The sequence below is a fragment of the Lygodium microphyllum genome, chromosome 16 (assembly GCF_053477565.2).
Source record: "Lygodium microphyllum isolate KBCC chromosome 16, Lygodium_microphyllum_v1.1.10, whole genome shotgun sequence".
NCBI lineage: Eukaryota > Viridiplantae > Streptophyta > Polypodiopsida > Schizaeales > Lygodiaceae > Lygodium > Lygodium microphyllum.
The window spans coordinates 114,953,073-114,973,208 of NC_141150.1; the positions used below are offsets into that span (position 1 = coordinate 114,953,073).

General features: G+C 40.5%; 1 protein-coding gene across 1 annotated transcript in view; it reads right to left on the bottom strand.

The window, feature by feature from the left end:
* LOC148023268 (uncharacterized) overlaps positions 1-17,692 on the bottom strand; it is a 33,455-nt gene extending 15,763 nt beyond the window's left edge. Inside the window, exons 1-2 of the mRNA XM_087696309.1 lie at positions 16,567-17,692; positions 1,518-1,716 (exon numbers count right to left, since the gene is read on the bottom strand). Coding sequence (XP_087552435.1) covers positions 1,518-1,716; positions 16,567-17,546 — 1,179 coding nt within the window. The 5' untranslated portion in view covers positions 17,547-17,692. The remainder of the gene's footprint in view (positions 1-1,517; positions 1,717-16,566) is intronic.
* Between the last annotated feature and the right edge of the window lie 2,444 nt (positions 17,693-20,136).

The following is a 20,136-nucleotide window of genomic DNA, read 5'->3' on the forward strand; positions in this document are numbered from 1 at the left end:
ACATGAACAAATCAGCTAGCTTCAAAAATAACAATGTGCTTCTATAAGAATTTAAGGCACTTGTCTAAGACTAACAGAAAATCCTTGTCCCTGAGAGTTAAATATCATGCATGATAACTTTCACAAGTGATTTGATGGGCAACAACCTGTGAAGACAATAGTTGAAACAAATGGAAGAAGTTATTCATGTGGTAGCTGATTGTAAAACCTTTACGGAAGGAATTATTGGGAATGAAATACAAATATTGGGATGGCCTCTTGGTATTGTGCAAAGAGATATAAAATAAACTATTAAGGGAATTGTGAAAAAAGAGAGACAGTAAGTATATTCTTCATCATATTTTTGTATGACACGGACGTTGCCTTGATTTTCATAGGTGAAAGTCTAACTTGCTTAGTTTGGAGAAAAACCCAGAGGAGTGTTCCAAAAGATTTGGGAGTAATTATGAGAGGCAATAAGCAAACTTTGCTGAGAGGCTTAGATCTACAAGTAGGAACCAACTGTATCACATAAATCCTGTGGGCTTGAGGATGAATTTTGTGTCAGAAATCAATGGCCCACACCCCCTCGAAAAAAAAACAACCCTGCAAATACTTAAGATCACCTTGTTATCCCCAAACATGATATATGCCGGTTTAGATTTCATGTTATCACAGCCAAGTTTACTCCCATATATACAGAGTGGCTCCATCAAATTGTAGCTTGGCAAGGGTTGTTCACTGGATAGTCACTACTCTTAGCACTAATCAGTTGAATGAGACTAACTTAAATTAAAACATCTTGAAAACATACGACACAAAACAAAAGTGAAAAGGGTTCACTCTCCAGTCCCACCACATGAAGGGTATTCCTTGATTTTCTTCAAACCGAATGCCAAGAGATCTATTGCCAGAACTGATCGTGATGGCAAGGAGGCCTACAGCTATCCGAATGGTTGTGATGACTGCCAGATTATTTCACCTTCATTTAAAGGACTGGATTTAGATTGGCTTTGCTTTTGAATCTCCACCTCTTGAGTTCCAGTTTTCAGCTTTTGCCTTTGAGTTTGGGTTTCATTGTCATGTTTCAACTTTAAGTTCTCTTCTCTTATTAAAAGCATTCAAATTTCTTCATTTGAGAATCTTCATGTTTGAGTGTCTCTATAAAAGTCTTCTTTGCTTAATTTTCTATCTGAACTGAAGAATGGATTTTTGTGACAATCAAAAATAAACGCCCAAACAGTTATTCTACAGCTGCAATCCAAGGAAAAACAGGTGTGAATCCAATTAATTCATTTGTCTTCCCTAGTAAGAGTTATTGTGTGCTCATCAATAGATCCATATCTGAAAGTACAGCACATGAGGCAAAAGGATCAAGCACTGATTAATTACCTGAACAAAAACTCATGGGCAAGTGCTGAGCAGGATTCCTGTATATAAAAGATGTGCTACCAAAATAGTAGTGGTTTACATTATCCAAAAAAGTAGAACATTGGTCCAGTCGCATAGTTATGCATGTCCCAAAGCTGTGAGTGTACCTGGATAAGATCATCCATATCAAGTCCAAAGTGTTGATGCCCCTTGGCAATGGAGATAACAAGTCGTAAATGAGCTTTAAGCATTGTATTCCGTGCCCTCTCTCCTTCTGCCATCTTCAAAAGCAGCTCTCCAGTTGACAATCGTACATACTGTGCCCAAAATTCCAATGATGGTTCATAGCCTAGCTCCCTTTGTAGCCTGATTTAGGTTAGTACCATAAATCAATTTCTATAATAAGGGTAATCTTAAGGCTTCTTAAAATAACTTGCACAAGGAATGACCAGAACGAGTCTAGCTGCATATTTGTGGTTATAAACACAATTTCAAACACTAATACAAATTACATAACTCATTTTCAAAAAAAAAAAAAAAAGTGAGCATCAACAAACTCCTCATGCTTCATATTTCAGTTTTGTTTCATTACATGCCATCTTATAGACTAATAGTTTTAATCTACAATATGTCATTATGTCTCACTAACTTTTACTGCCATTCTGGGTTTTAAAGTAGGGCAAACTGAGAACCACACTCATGCTCATGCATGAGAAAGCAAATAAGAAACAAAGGAAGATGCTCTAGCCAAAGTGAAGAGTTTGAGACTATGAACAAGAGGTGCCTTTATATAGGCAACTGAAACCTGCCTTTGATATGTTAAAGGGCAATAAGTACCCAAACTATGTCTCATTAATTTTTACTGTCATTCTAATTTTGAAGTACGACAAACTGGGTCACACTCATGCTCGTGTATGAAAGAGCAAATAAAAAACAAAGGGAGATGCACTAACCAAAGTGAAGAGTTTAAGAGTATGAATAAGAGGTGCCTTTGTATAGGGAACTGAAACCTGGCTTCAATATGTTAAAAGGCAATAAGTACCAAAACTATCACACACAACTTCAGCACGCTTCTCAAATCAGCAAGCAAAGAGAACACAAGGCAGCCAGATTGCTCTTGCACCAGAGCACAACCCCAAACCTTGGCACCCCTTGCAATATTTTGTTAATTTGAGGAAGCCTTGATACAAAGAACAAGAGCCAAGCTGTCCTCCACTGGCATACTCTCAACAACACAAGGTGGCCAAATATGTCTCAACCCTGCAACTGCCACTCGCTGCTCTCACCTAGGAACTAGTCTCTAGAGCATCCTTCTGCTGCAATGCATAAGCTAGAAGAGAGAGGGAAAAACCTACGGTAGCCATGCCAATCAACAAACATCCTGGTGTCAAATGCCAACATAACAACCCAAACCAGTACATTCATGCCCAGAAATTATAACAGTACCATGATGTCTCGCAGGCAGTAGCCTATACACCCAAAATAGCCATGCATCCATCAAAACTGCACAGAATACCAGTGTGACTGGCCAGACTAATGCCTCTTATTAGTATGAGAGTATTGAAACCTCTTCTTGTGGTCAACCTCATATATATGCACTCGAGAACATTGTGTGTATCCACAATGTACAACTTTAATAAAAACAATGAGTTTAATGTCTATATTAACATCATCATGTAAATGCTCAACAACTCTTACAAGCATCCTTCTTATGATATCATCACTCATTAATATTACACCCAACATGCACTGTAGCTCCTTTTGATAGTCAGAAGTTAGGTAATAGCCCCACTCTAAGGTAGACATATGCAAAAGTCAAATAAATACTGAAACATTAAAAATAATCCACTTCCAAAATCTGATGATATTGCAAGGCCATCGAGACCTCCATCAGGGACAGTGTCGCTGCGCGTAGGGTTGAAGGTCACCACAAGGGTTTGGCAAGAGAAGAATGTATGAGGGTTCAAGAGCTTAGACTCCAAAGATGGTAGAGATAAGAGAAGGATTGAAGGTTTCAAGCCAAGTTCTTGAAGATAAGTGACAGCAGGGTGAAGGTAGATTCAAGAAGAGGAGTAGACGGAAGAGAAGGGGTTCGAAGAGATTGAAGATGTAGAAAAATACTTCCAAAAAGAATTAGAAAATATAGAAAAATACTAACAGAGATTAAGCCTGTCAGTTTCTTTCAGCATTATGAGAAAATATAACTCTAATAGATAAAAACGTGTACAAAATAATACCTTTCTCTATGCTGCTCAAATCGCCAATCTGGATCAACATCTATGGGCTATCCGCCACTTTCATAGAGACTCCTTGCCGTGATGTTTATCTCCGAGCCATGGTCTAAGAGTGCAATACATGGTGTTTCTTTTTCTCCAATTTTGACGACTGTCTCTGTTGTTGCTCTTGCCCAATGCGTACGGGAGTAGTGACTACTTGGAATGAACCAAGCCTCTTCCTCCTCATGCATGTACTATAGACGGCCTTCTTTATGAGAGGTGGGCTACCCAACTCGTTTGGACCAGCCGACCATTACATTTTTAGCTTTTACTTCTTTAATTTTTGCATTCATGTTTTCTTTATCTTCAACTTCAATTGCTGCAATTAATTCTTTAACTGCTTCAAGATGAATTCCTTGTGAAGTCAACTTCTCTTCTTCCTGCACAAAAACTCGAAAAACTTGCAAAAAAGCATGCACTGTTGCTTCAGCTTCATCACCAACATATTGTCTTTTCCTTTTGATTACATTAATAATTACATCATGGAATTTACGTTTGGCAATTCCAAGAATTTTGCCTAAGGTGAATTCAATTTTACTTCCTAGAATTCGTTCTTCTAGGACTCGTTTGAGATCGGTTGCATATCCTATGTCAGACTGCAATTTGTAGCCTAGCTGCTTGCCTTTCTTCTTTCCTTCGGTCTTCTTTGTTTGTGGCACATCTTCCATCTCTTGATCTGGGGTTATATTTTCAGCAAGCTTTGGTTGTTTAGGCGTTCTTTTAGTTACCTATTTTGGAGGGCTAGAAGAGGAAGGCCTTGGTTCATCTTCTCTTTTCTTCAATCAAGACTTCTTTATAATTGACGTCAGCCAAATGTGCAAAGGCGAAAAAAAAATCTACCGATTCTTTCCAACAAGTTATTTCTTGAATGCACTGACTAGCGTTAGCCAAATCTTCTTTGGCTGCTTTACCACATTCCATTTGATCTTGTGTATGCATCCATACTTTAGATTGCATATTAGATTTACATGCTTTCAAACTTGATTTAGTTGGCTCAATTTGCAGCCCATAGGTAGCTGCATTAATTGCTGCATAGGCATTCTTTACAGCTAAATCTTCTAATCTTTTCTTCATTCCACCATTGCCAAAATTTGGCTCCAATGGAAGACCAATTTCAGCTGCATGGATTTTTCCGTCTTTCCAAAAGACGAGCTTCTGTGCTTCAACCTCACGGAAGGCAGAACACTCCCTCTTGTCATGTTGTTGGCTGTCCCACCAAATACAGTGCCTCTTAAAGCCTTCTCTCATGGGTCTTTGAGTTGATGATCATCCTCGTTCTTCAACTTTGACATCCAACTTCTCTACTTTGAAACTAATTTCTGTAAGATTCAAATGAAGGTCACGCATGCTTTTAATAAGTTCATCCATGACATCATTTTTAGAAGGAACAGAAGAAGAAAGAGTTAATTGATTAGTCAAAGGAATAGGAAATTTTAAAGGTGAAACAAGCTCCATCAATGGAGTTGTTGAAGTTTAAGTAGAGCCCAATCTTAGTTACATCCGCTCTCTTCGAGCAATCATGTTAACTGCATCAGTAACATCTATCCATGCAGTCTCGACTCCTGATTTAGAGGTAGCATCTTCTAGGCGATCAACAAGCTTTTCTTGCATAATGGGATTTGCAACCTTAAGGAATAATTCAATCTTTTGACCTTCCATACTTTGTTACTCTTCAACATCAAGTTGTCCAAATTTACTTTCAAATTCATGGTATAGAGATGTTGCAGCTAAACCTTTGTTGGGTTTTTCAACCCATTCAGTGAAACTTTTCTTCGTCATAAGGCCAGAGTCTTCTAAGAAGAATTCTTCGCGTAGGGCTTTTTTGAATGCAGCCCAATCCGCATCTTGTTGGAAAAGACCATGGATTCTTTCTTGAAGACCATGCTTAGCTAGTCTAATTCACGCCCAACTTCTTTTAGGGCCTTGATAGCTGTGGAATCAATCTTCTCTTCTTCTTGCCTTTGTTGTTGTTATTGTTGTAACATTTGGATTTGTTGTTGTTGAGTCTGCTGCAATATGCACACCAATTGTTGTAGAGTATCTCCTGAAGAACCCCCCATCTTGGAGTTTGCTTAGACCGACCTTCATGTCGGGTTCACCAATGTCGCTACGCGTAGGGTTGAAGGTTACCACAAGGGTTTGGCAAGAGAAGAATATATGGGGGTTCAAGAGCTTAGACTCCAGAGATGGTAGAGATAAGAGAAGGGTTGAGGTTTCAAGCCAAGTTCTTGAAGATGAGTGACAGTAGGGTGGAGGTAAATTCAAGGAGAGGAGTAGATAGAAGAGAAGGGATTCGAAGAGATTAAAGATGTAGAAGAATACTTCCAAAAAGAATAAGAAAATATAGAAGAATACTAATAGAGATTAAGCCTGTCAAATTCCTTCAGCATTATGAGAAAATATAACTCTAATAGATAAAAACGTGTACAAAATAATACATTCCTCTATGCTGCTTAGATCGCCAATCTGATCCTTTCAATGGCTCCGAAAGGGGGGTTAAATGCCAGGACACCTGGCCAGAATCCTGCCAGATCACTCATTCTTCATCTCCCACTTTCGGAGTGATGTTCACTGCCTGAAAACAGCGATCGCGCGTCGCGCAATTTCGCTAATCTCTCTTTTTACATAAATCCTCTCAAATTAGCTGAAAGCTACATGCTTTCTTTTACATGTCATCCTAATCTAGAAGTTGTCTATAGTTTTGTAGATTTTTTTTACAAGAGATAATATCTAGAATATTAAAAATTGACTAAAATCTAATATTTTTGAGCCATGGACACTAACACTAATGTCTAAAATGGCATTGGCTCTCTAAATCTAAAAGGAACCCACTCTAGATTTTTTTACATGGTGTGCGCGTAGAGGTACAACAATGGGCCCCCCTCTTGGAGAACAGGATCCGAAGTATGTTCCTTTCTTTCATTCTCTTCCGTCCACTCGGTGCAAGGTACTTTAGATTCATCTTTTGTTCCTTCTTCTTTTACCTCTTCTGCTTTGCAATATTCTCGTAGAGATGCTATGGAAGAAAGAATCCAATCTGTTAACTACAGAAAAGATCCTCTTGAGGACCGATTCTTGTATGTTAACACATGTCGTGGGGATTATAAGAAAAAGCCAAGTACCTCTTCTTCTAACCTTCCTTCTTTTCAGTCTACTTCACAAAATCAGAATGAATTTGGTGTTCCTTTTTCTTCATTGCATGGTACATCATCATCTTTACACTTTCATTTCCAATCATTAAATGTTAAAAATGAACAAAATGCATCTACACCTCGCACACCACATTTTCAAAACCCACCCATCCCACCACATTCTTCCGCTGCTTCTCCACTTCCATTCACACCATTTACATTTCCATTTCAAACACCTCATGTCACACCACACATCACACCGAGGGGTTATGGAAACATAGACACGTCCTTTAGGACCTCATCCTTACCTCTGCTGGGTGGTGTTCCACCTACTTCACACACACTTTCGGGATCATTGCAACCTGGGTATCCCCCCCAATCTCTCCTAAGTATGGATCGGTTGACTCCACAGTTTGCCTCCATGGATTTATCTAGTGGACCTTTAGGTCGTACTGTTGTGTCCCAGCCTCACTTTGGACCAAGCTTCCGTGTCCCAGTGCCTCCACCTACACCGGCACCTTATGGAAACATTCATATTCCAGTGCCTCCACCTCAATTGGCACTGATTGAACACTCACAGCCTACTTCTACCTACCCATCTTTTCCCCCTCCTTTTTATTATCAAACACATCCACCTCCACCATCTTACCCTCCACAATCTTATCCCCCACGTCCATCTTACCCTACCTACCCGACACCTCATGGTTCTAGCTCATCTTCTGCCAAGCATGCATTTAATGACAAGACTCATTTTAACAGATCAACTTTACTACTTGGTCGAATTTTATGAGACATGTCCTTGACTCCCAGAACCTATGGGATCTTGTCCACACAAGGTTATCCGCTCATGGAAGGCTAGAAATGTCTCCACTATTGTCGAGCTGATTCAAGGCTTAATGCCTGAGTTTCATTCTCAGCTTCAACATTTTGACTTAGCGTCAGAGCGATGGGCACACTTGACTAACCGCTATGCGGCTCAAGATAGGACCCATCATATTAATCTTGACCATGCGCTTCAGATTTTCAAAGTCATTGACCGGGATGACTTGAAAGACAAGTTGGCTGAGTATTGGCATCTCCTCGCTGAATTCTCCACTACGGGGACTCCTAAGTCCTCTGACGATCATGTCACATTGTTCCTCAACAAACTCCCCAAGAAATACTTTAATATTGTGGAAGGCATAGTTTCAAAACCTACCATGCCTACATTCTATAAATTTGAGTGTCACCTATTGCGTTACGCACGGCTGTTCGATGAATGTCATTCGAATTCCTCTTTAGAGAGGGTTTAGCTATATCCTGCTATACATTGACGACTTACTCATCACAAGTTCAGATTCTGCTACCATAGCGAGAATTAAGGCTAAGCTTAAAGCTACATTTAAAATGACATACCTTGGTTTGTTGTCCTATTTTTTGGGGATGGAGGTGATTCGTTCTAGATGCCGTATTTTTGTGTCACAGCAAAAGTACTTACTTCAACTCGTGGAACAGTACACTACGGATCAAACTCAACCAGTGGCCACGCCTCTTGATCCTACTGTCCACTTGTCAAAGGATCCCCTAGGACAGCCCTTCGATGAACATACCTATCGCTCTGTTATAGGAAAACTTCTTTGGTTAATTCACACTAGGCCAGATTTAGCTTACTCAATTAGCATACTCAATCAGTATTTCACAGCACCTAGGATGTCACATTGGATTGCATATCTTCGTGTGTTGCGTTATTTGCAATGTACTTATTCTTATGGCGTGACATATGGTTATGGTTTATGTTTGCAAGGATACACTGATTCTGATTGGGTAGGAGATTCTAACACCCGACATTCCCGTGGCGGATACCTCTTTACCTTGGGTACGACTCCCATTTCTTGATCCAACCGTAAGCAGGAGACGGTGGTGGCTTCCACGGCCGAGGCTAAGTATCGGGCTCTCTTCGATGGCACCACCGAGGCCATCTATTTGAGGAATTTACTAGTGGCACTTCATTTTCCTTGTGTCTCTCCCATAATTGTCTACTGCGACAACCAAAGTGCCATTGCCCTTGCGGGCAATCCAATCATCACACCACGGACACGGCATGTGGGAGTCCATTTTTACTTTTCAAAAGAGCAGGTTGAGCTAGGCACTATTCGCCTAGAGTTTGTGTCTTCATCAAATAATTTTACAGACATTTTGACCAAAGCAGTCAACCGGCCAGTTCTTCAGTACTACCTGCTACCCAGGATCAGTTTGGGTACACCCTCCCCTACTTCTTCCGCTTGACAGGGAGAGAATGCTTCCCTCTTGCTTTCCCTTCCAGTTTGAGAGGGGATGGCTTCTACTCTTGATAGTGACAGTGATAATGCTTACAGTTTTTAGACATTACATTCATTTATTCTTTTGTCTTGTATTATGGACATTTGTAACTTCATCCGCACTCTCAGAATGACATGATTGTAAAAGGGTATTGAGACAAGAGAACAATTCCCCTGTGAGGGCATTGTCCAAGTAGCACCGTTGTATAGCATATTGCAAAAGCATAACATCTTGCATCTCCCTTTTGCATTACCCCATGCATTGACATTCTGTTCATGTAAACATGCATCTGTGCGCATTTATCCCTCTTCAGTCTTTCGGAGTGGTCGACTCTAGGATCCACCATATTCATGGCATAGCACATGGCAGTTCTCCTAAAGGCAGTTTCCATACCCTTGCTTGCTTGGTTGCTTTGCTTATCTTGCTAAGCCCACCATCATCTTTTTTTGCCTCTCCACATATTCACCATATGATTCACACACACACACACACACACACACACACACTTTTATCATTCTTAGACACTTATCCTAGTCAGTGTGAGGGATTGGCTTGCTAGTTTTGTGAATGACTTGGGTTTAAAACTCTATTTATCTTTTCCTATCTGTCACTTAATTAGCCGCTGCCCCTATATTACTTATGTATTTTCAAAACACTTTTCAAACAAAAAAACCAAAACAAAAGAAAACAAACAACTCCATTGTTGTCTCCATCCGCCTTTGTAGGACTTGGTAGCCCTTGGGCAGCCGATGAGCACTCTTGGTCCGATGCCATGGCCTCTCTAGGGTGATCACTTGGGCTCCCTTGGTAAGATCACCATCGCCTCTGTAGTCTTGGTAGGCCATTGGACAGCCGACATGCACCCTTTGTCCAATGCCCTGGCTGCTTTGGAATGGGACGCCTTGGGGTAAATCAAAATTTAGGTTGGCCTACTTTTCTAGCTCTATTTTGGGCTTGAGAGGGGGTGTTGTGCTCAGAAATGCACTTAGCCACTTAAATAGCCCCAAAACATGCTTATTTTGGCCAAAACCCGAGAGTGGATCGAGAGAGTTAAGTGGGAGAGGATCTAGAACCCTAATTTTCTATAAATAGGCAGCCAGCCCTCCACTCTTTTCATAATCTCGTTTTTGTAGATTTCAAGTGTTTCAACTTGATACCCATACCCTATTCACAGAGAACATCTCAACTGAAGCTGTCCATTGCTGTCTCCATTAGTTGGCACCTGATTTCCAGCCCTCTTCACGCAATTTGAAGCTGATTCCAGTAAGGTGACTGCTATTCCTGTGCACACCTGCTGCCGTACAACCTACCACATCATCACAATCCTGCTGCCTACGTTTTTAGTCTTTCTCTCTCCTGCAAGCTATCCTGCCTGCGTTTTTAGTCTCTCTCTCTCCTCACTACTGTCTGCATCAAATCCAGCTTCTCACTCCTGCGTTTCCTAGTGTTCGACATCCAAAGGCTGCCTTGGTGCGATTCGGGATCCGTTTGGAGTACAACACACTCTCCAGCTCATTACCCCTACCCTGATCCTTGAGATAGAGGAGTTCGAGGTTCAGTATTCATTCACTGCATAGTGTGTTTGTTGTTTGAGCATCGTATTATTCAATAGTTATATCGCTTCATTTATTCATTGTGTTCATTGTCTCTGAGTTACCCTAACCCTAACTGTGTTCTTTTATCAATCTGTGCTTTGTTGTACGGTTTCTGTTTCTGTTTTTGTGTTAGGGTATTTCTTTACACCACTCAACCCTATCTCATATTTTCAAGTCCTCCATTTGCTAGCGCCAACTTCTCCACTGTTGTCTACACCCCTCCACGGCAAATACCTCAATTCATGACAGTAACCAACCTTCTCCATCAACCGGAAATCAGCCTTCAATCCTCCAAAACCATGTGTTTGCTATCTAGCCACAAATCTACAGCCTGTTGGCAGCAACCCTCGCCATCTACCAAAGAAGCTACTGCATTTTACATTTGCTGCAGCACGACGCTCTACCATCTACATTTGCAGCATACAACTGATGCGAGCCCTTCAAGAGCATTCTGACAGCTACGTTCATTGTCTACAGCAGTTGCCTTCATCTCCCTGATAATTATCGACCTGCTGCCCACTATTCCATGCTGCCACTAAGTGTTCAGCCTGATCTAAACTCTACAACTCTGCATTTGCAGCTACTGCTCACATTTAGAAGCTGCTTGCTGCATTTCAAGATCCACAAGAGTGATTCTCCCTCTAGCTCATACTCTCTACCCCAATCCTAGAGAGAGGGGAGTTCGAGGCTTAATATTCACCTTGCATAATGTGTTTGCTACATTGAGCATTGTATTTATTCATTATTCATTCATTCATATTCAATGTTCATTATCTCTGAGTTACCGTAACTCTATTGAGTTGTTCTATCCGCTTGTGCTTTGTCGTACGATTGTGCTTGTTATATGTAGAGGAGTATTTCTTTACATGGTATCAGATCTAGGTACTCTCTCAAGAAACCTAGGCCATCAATCAAAAAGCTCGTCATCAGAAACAAGAACTATCTAAGAGAAGATAGCTTCAAACACTTTCACACCACTTTGGGCTCCAATACAACCTATGCCGAGAACCAAGCAGGAGTGGGCTTCATAGCTTGCCCAACGAGGTTCTAACACTAGTGGAGAGACTTCAAACTATCACGAAGTCCACAAATCTTTTGAGATTTCACAAGCTGAGTACAACTTGATTCTCATCCATCAAGCCCAACAAGCCATTGAATGTAGTAAACATGACCTTTTTCCTTCAGATTTTTCACGTGAATCTAAAGATATTGCAAGATCATTGAAGCCTTCACTAGGGATGGACCCTCCCTATTAGTGAAAGAGATTCAAAGTATATTCCATTCTTCAAAATTAATACATCCACTCCGTTGCAAGATACACAAGTTTCTACTTCTAACCCTTCTTTTGCTTCTCCATCCATGCAAGATTCCGGAATAAGTTATAAGGAAGAGAGATTCCACTTTATTAATTACGGACTTAAACCCAAAGAGGACCGATTTCTATATACCAACACAAGAACAAGTGAGCATGTAAAAAACTCCAATTTTCCTTCTTCAACTTTTCCTTCACTTGCATCACGTAGTTAGAATGAAGTTGGTGCCTCGTATGGACTACTATCTTAGTGCTTCTTGACTAGCATGGAGCCCTCTTCCAAGGTTGACTTGCCTACACCACTTGGTCAGCATTAGAGCCCTCTCCCAAGATCAAGTATGGACATGTTCCACATACCCACTAATTCTCCTTTGGCTATTCCGGCTAAGGGGTGTTAGGTCTACATTCATCATGGTTCTCAGCGCCATAGAAGACCAACATCATGCTCCTCTTCTTGTTTTGGCATCAACATCCATGGTTGAGAGGAGGTTTCTATCCTTCATTGGTATTCTACACGTTTCGGCATTTGCCTTTGACATCAACCTCCCTTCCCTATTGTAACCTTCCCTTTACATTGCATGACCACCGTCATCTTTGTAAAAGAGTCCTTGGACAAGTGAACAATTTTCCCACGAGGGACAATATCCAAGTAGCACCTTACTACATGTGCATTCTCATCATGTAGCATTACTCTTTTGCATCTCATTGTGTAGAGCACCCTTGAGTGGATCCTCAATTATTTCCACCAATGGTTCTTTTACCATCTTACTCCCACACCTCCATACATCTTCACCCCTTTATCTCTTTTCCCTTGATTGTACTCCGTCATCAACACCAATGGATGGTCATGATAGCTTGTTTGTTTTGCAATCTGGTCGATCTAACGATCCCTTTCATTCTACCCCTAGGGCACAATTACTTAATAGGACGAAAACCTTATTTGAAACTCTCAATCATCAAAAGAAAAGGGAAGTAAGGGGTTCAATGTGATTCCATCCACCTTTGCAAGTCCTAATAGGCCACTAGGCAGCCGATGAGCACCCTTTGTCTGATGCCTTGGCCTCTCTGGGGTGATCACTTGGGCTCCATTAGTAAGATAACCATTATCTCTAAAGTCTTGGTAGGCCACTAAGCAATCGAAGTGCACCCTTTGTCCAATGCCCTAGTTGCTTTGGGGTGGGACATCTTGGGATACAAACTAGACTTGAGATTTTCCAACATTCTCTTTTTTGTCCCAATTTTGGGCCTAAGAGGGGGTGTTGAGCTTAAAATGCATTACAACCTCGTTGGTTGGGAGCACAAAGGTGATTGTGTATTTGCCCAGTAGTTGGACTAGTAGCAGAGGAGGATGGAGTAGGACCACAGCATCCTAGGAGCTTGGATCAGCAGTCCAAGAAATAGGGCGTCAATAGCATCAACGAGTGGCAAGTAAGAACTGATATGACCTGTAAATCGAAATAGGTTGAATGGTGGGCAGCTTGTCTATTTATAGATGTACAAGGATTCTCCCAAAATTAGGGTTTTGCTAATGGAACACATAAACTCTCTAAGGATACGTCTCTTTTTAATGAAATTTTGAAAATATTTGAGTTTTGGGATTGTTTAAAAGAGCTATTGTCGCATGTATCAAGTTGCAACCCCCAATTCGTTGTTGTCATGACAATTGCTAAATGTAGCGACCATCGTAGGCATCAATTGTGGTGAGTGTGGCAACAATTGCATCTCCATCGAAATTTGTATTTTTTGTGTGACCTCTTCTATAGATACGTTGCTTTTTTATATTTCACAACTAACCCCTCCAATTTGATATTCAACCAACAAGGTAAAAATACCATTCATGTCTTGGTACACGGATTCCATTTCCCGAGCATCTCTATTCCTCTAAGTTCTTTGTGCAATGTTCTTCTTTCTTTCGCGTGATTCTCTTTTCCCTTCTCTTTTGTGTTCATAGCAGTTTTCCACACTTCCATCACTACATCCACTTTTGACAAGCCCATTCCCAAATTATTGTAGCCTACATGCAAGAAATTGAGGATCCAAACTAAGCGTGGATTGTTATGCAATCAAGGGAAAAATTTTGCCCAAGCAGAGCTAGTCATCTATGACAATCATTTGAATTGAAGATTGAAGGAGATCAACCTGTATCTTAGTGTACTTCAACCTTATAGCAATATAAGATAAAGAAATACTACAAGGGGCACTTGTTGGAGCCAATCAAGTGTCGGCTATACAAGATTGAGTGCTAAAGTATGTATTTCCAGATTTATTTGTTTAATGCTTGCTATAATTTGAGTCAAATCAGGTTATCACCACCCTTGCCAAGAACAAAGCCTGGTTTCATCTATGATGGTCAGCTCTAATCCAGTTGTAGCTTGCTACCCATTTGCCAAGGATGGCACACCTCCTAAACAATGAGAGTGTGAACATGTTATGCAGACAAAATAAACATTTTGAACTCAAACACACCAACAAAGAAGAAAAAGAACAATAAGAACATTACAAAATGGCACAAGGGCTAATGCCCAGTCTGCTAAACTAAATCTGAACTGAACACTAAACTAATTTGGCTACTTGAATAAAGACCATGAAATGGGTAGAAGACTGAGCACCGAAGTGAAAGACAAACTAATCTGGCTGACTGAATGAGGGCCAGAGTGGCTTTACATAGCCAAAAACTCTTGAATAATTTATAAAGAAGGCCAAACTTTCTTTAAAAAAATAAAAAATTGGACAGATTACTAGATCCACTTTATGATTATTAAAACAACAGTCTAGGGCCATTTTAATGTTCCAACTATCACATGTTCACATAGTGTAGGAACCTTTCTGACATTCTGATCGTTCTCACGTCTCTAGCACATCAATCTACTTGTTTCATCCAACGTTGTCAATATCAAGGCAATTTGAAATGTTGCACTTGTCTAATGTGATCATTGGCTGGCTTTGTTGATCCTTGTTAAGTGTCTATGTGACCATGATGGTCTAGCAGCTAAGTGGAGTTGCTATAGTCATGGTGAAGATGAGCAGCAGGTGGCACAAAGCAGTTAGTAAGGGCTTCCTCAACCTAACTGCGACAATAATCACAACAACTTTGATACCAATATGACAAACCCATTGAAAGTAACCATGAGTTTTCCAGCCAGCCATAGCCTCCAAAGTAGACCCAAGCATGCTATACCTAGATCCCACTCTAGCACGGTGCTAATGAATTGGCAGCCACCCATACAGGCATTGCACTCCTACCCATAGGCTCATCCAATCTTTTGAGCCCAAACCCTCCCTTGTGACCTGCCCATTGAAAGTAATTATGAGTTTTCCAAACATTCGTAGCCTCCAAAGCATAGTTATGCAAAACAACCTGAAACGGCACTTAGGAAGGGGCAAAACAACAAAACAAGGTCAAAATTTCCTTCAACACATTTCCTAGACTGAAACATTTCATAATCCTGAATCGGTGCCATGTGGCATTTCAGGCCAAAATCAAAACATGTTGGAAAACTTTTCGGGACATAAAAAGATTGCATGGAATAGAATGCTTTTATGGTTAAAAATTGAAAGATTTTGCCCTTTCAAGAAAAGATAATCTATTTTAGGCCACAGATGTGCTGTTTTGAGTGTTGATTAAGTGAAATCAGATCAGCCATTTCAATCACAACCTCCATCCTTTCAATCATGACCATTCATGAAAGCAAAATTGTGATTCTTCTACATGCAAAAGCAAACAACAAAAATGACAACCAAGGCCACAATTTTGGTTCCAACTACAGCACTCCATCGATCAAGACCAACACTGATGACCATCAATTTTGACCAACAGAGAATCTGATCTCTCTCTCTCTCTCTCTCTCTCTCTCTCTCTCTCTCTCTCTCTCTCTCATAACTTCTACCATCTTATGGCTTCATTAGCATATTCACAACTTATAATCATAAGTTCTTGCATATTGATACATTTAAGTTTTTAAAGTATAAGTCTTTTAACCTTATTAGCTAGGCTATCACATAACCCTTGTCTTCCCTTGATGATGTAGCAATTCCATTCCTGTTTCATCCCCTTTGAAAATTCCCATTCCCGCCCACGTTCCTGTTTCCGTTCCCATTCCGTTTCCCTCAACTATGCTCCAAAGTAGACCCAAGCATGCTGCAAGGATCCCACTCTAGCATGGTGCTATTCTCAACATGGATTAAGTTCCTATTTGGTCTGCATCAGCCATGCTAAGCCACCTTATCCATATCTATCAAACAAAAAAATTTATCGGGCGTAGAATTGCATGGTAAATAAGAGGTATACTCACACACTCATGCATAAGCGAGCCATCAACCTGAAGTAGCATAAAGTCGCCAAAATAAAGGGTGTGTCCAAGATCATGCATCTATATAGGCAACACCAACCATGAACAACCCTAAAATGTCAAGTCACTAGCCAACTGCCCCAACATGAAAGGCCATTAATAGAAGACATTCCCCATGTCCGTCAAAAGGCTAGGACAATCCATGTCTACCCATAATCTCGAGAGTACGGCAATGCCTAAGGCCCCAAGTTCCTAACAAGTGAGGAGTAATCATTGAAATTATTAGTATATTTCAAATACCAGGAAAAAACTTACTTTTGTTTGGCCTTCTTAAGGCTTTGAAAAATCCTTATTTGTTTTGTGAAGACTTGCTCCTCTTTCTTTGATAATATCTTGCAGCTATCTGTTGGCCTGAGAAACAATGATACAAAGGACCGCACAGGTTCAAGTTTTGCATCGTTTTTCCTCCTCCTCCTGTTGTGTGGATGTACTAGCATATCATCCAACTCAGTCCTACATGACTCTGTGGCTTGTATTTCCGACTTAACATTGGCAACTAGCTTTGTCCTCGTCCGGCCTCTCAATCTACGCTGGCGTGCGGAGGGTTGCCCAGATTTCACAATAGGCATTCGTTCTGAGTTGTACAGTTTAATAGAAGCCTCAGAACATGTACTAATCTTAAGTGGCTGATCGACTGTCCATGAATGATCTGAGCATGATCCTTCACTCAGTCTCTGCTGATGAATACACGAGGTGCCTGACTCTGGCAACTCTGATTGACCAGTTCCCAACTCCGATTGATCAGTTCCCAACAGCTCCTCCAAGCGCGCAATGTGAACTGAATGCTGCCAAACAGAAGACTCGGTTGAATTGACAATTCCTCGGGAGCCCTCCACACAAGGGCGTGTTCTCGATCTGTGCTGCTGCCATGAGCACTCATGAGCTGCTCTGGATTCTTCCAACGTTGCAACATCATGAGCTTGTACCGCACAGTCCATGGACTCACCAATGTGTTGCAGGTAGTGGGCTGCCCACTGGCTTTCAAGGAGGGACCTCCGCAATGCAGGGAGGATGTCCTCAGCCCCCGAAGCATCTGTATTGCCGGTTCGCTCCAACAGTGTCTTCGACCTGCATAAGGATCGAAGGCTAGCTCTTCTGAGGCTCAGGTCTTTGACTGGAGGCGCCAAAAAGGACGAGGCCTGGTCAGAGGTGGAGACAGTGATGAAACGATTGCTATGAAATGGAAAGAGGCGGGATGCCATGCAGCTGTCACAGCTCCAAGCTGTAGCAGACATTGTCCTTTCATCGTCTCAAGCTGTACTCCCCGCTTTCTGGTGCGGGCAGCAAGCTTGAAGACTGCATACGTCTTTTTTGAATATCATCGTCCCTGTACAGGCCTCTTCGGACGAGAGCACTCAAAAGCATAGAATAGACACTGCCCTACGCAGCATCTAAGGTTATATATAGGTATTTAATGCGGTATCAAGTGGAAATATATTGTCATAAAGTGAAAGAGTATACAAACACTACTTAGAGCCATGCCACATTTTTTACCTGCACACCTCAATGGGGTGAAGTTGCACCAAGGGTAGCTCAGGCTTGATCTCCTCAAAAAATGGGACTCTAGCAAGTAAAGCAAGCTTACATCACCAAAATTAGAGCTACTAGCTCTACTTCAAGAAGTAGAATTACATGGCAGCTATCCACCAATCTCTCTCTCTCTCCCTCCCTTTTGAAATGCTATTATTAATCTACTCTAATTCAATTCTTTATTTGTAAATGCTTTTTAAAATTGTCATAGTGTGGGGTCCACACAAGTCTCACCTTGTGTTTGCCCGTCAAAGCCCCTCTGCCCTAAGGCGTGGCAGTGCTCTTAGACTAATCCATCAGGCATAGCCTTAAAAACTAATAGTTCTCTCTCTCTCTCTCATTTACAATACAAAACAATTTTTGCAAGCAATCTGAATCTAGATCTATATTACATTGACCTCTAGCAAGAGTACTAGTATTTCACAAACTAGTAGACAATGGTAGTTAAAGATTATCATAATTTTGATCATAGCTAACCAATCGAGGTATGTCTATATTTTCTCAACAAAATAAAATGCATTTGCTCTAAGAATTAGCAAATTCTTTGCTTTGCTGGTCACACTATGGGCGACATTGGGAAAGTTATTCTCTTTCCAAATATGAGATGTAAGTTTTCTTCTGTAAGCAGGGGTTGGTGTATAAACATGTCTACATTTGCATCCATTCCAAACATTCAATAAACATTTTTCTTTATGTATGACTCTAGCAACCTAATTAAACATTAGTTAAAAAATAACAACTCATTATTAAAGCTTGCACATTTGTGGATTATTTATTGTGGTGGTAAGAAATGATATTGAATTTGATGCTCAATCAATATGCTTAATATGAGAGAGAGAGAGAGAGAGAATCATATTAATCTCTCATCGTGTATGTCTTTGTTAACTTGACGTCATATTGTTGTAATATTAATATTCATACGCTATAAAATATAGTTATACTTCTTTGAACTAATCATACATGTGTGCACACGTTAGGACTTCCAATATACACACACAAGTACATGCACACATTAATATGTATATATAGTAATGAGAGAGAGAAAGAGAAAGAGAGATTTTTAGTGACAATAGTTTTTGAATAAGAGAGAGAGACAAAAAAAAGTTCTCAATGAGACACGCACATGTGTGCATGTATGCACACACACATACACATAGAAAAAACAATCAAGGTAGGTTTGTTTAGTGTATATTATAGGACTAAAGACATAGCTTTAAAGATTATTGCTCATACAAACTCTAATCCACCTTGACTAAGTAATTCATCAATGGTTTGCCTAGTCTTTAAAATCAAAATATAGTCTAGATACTTTGAATATAAAGAATTTCTATTGGAAGGGTATTAGGACTCAATGGAGATGAGAGGGAGGAGAGAGAGATAAAAATAACTATCGTATAAGAGAGAGAAAAAGGAGATAAAATTAATTATTGATGAGAGACAAGAGATATGTGTTTTTCTTAAAAATCATTAATAAGAGAGAAGAGAAGGAAATGTGAATAGTAGTTTGGATAGAAATGCTTTGGTAGTTGGATCTGAATTGGCCCAATCTCAAGTTGCTCAAACTATTGTTAAGGCATGGTCTAGGCTATTTAAAGAGACCAAGTGGCTTGATATGGTTGGAATAGGAAAGAGGACCCTTTGCTTTTTAGTAGAATTTAGTTGTTGCCCTTTGCATATGACCATCCCTTTGCTCTTATGAAGGAAAAGCCAAAACTGTCTAAAGTTGTTCATTATAAAGGCCTTAGGCAGTGGATTGACATTTGGGATAAAGATGCAAATTCATGGAACATATAATAGGTGGATTCAATAACATTATAGATGGAATGATAAGGAAAGGGAATGGATTTCCACATTGGCATGTAGGATTAAAGGTGATCAATTGATCTCCTTTGAAGTAAGAGATTTGCACCTAGCCAAGGTCATGGAAACCAAAGGTGGCAAGAAGCTATGGTAGTGGCACTTTAGCATGTGTTTTCATGTAGGTTGGTAGCTCATGATGAAAGAGTTAGTTTCCCATGACAAGATTAAGTACATGGAAGGCAAGAATCATGCGGCTAGGGAAAGCAGCATCCTAGTAAGAGGTTAGCTTTGAGAGGCAAATTGTCAAATTTTATCCCTATCTCCTTGTACTGCATAGCGCATCAGGCATGAAGAAACCATAGTGCATCTCTTATGGGAGTGTCCTCAAGTCAAGATGGTCTAGAGTAAAATTAGAGGTTGGCCGAGAGCAGCCAACCTAAATGCTTCAATTCCCATGAAGACAATCCTTTTTGGTAATAAAGGAACATTGGTTGA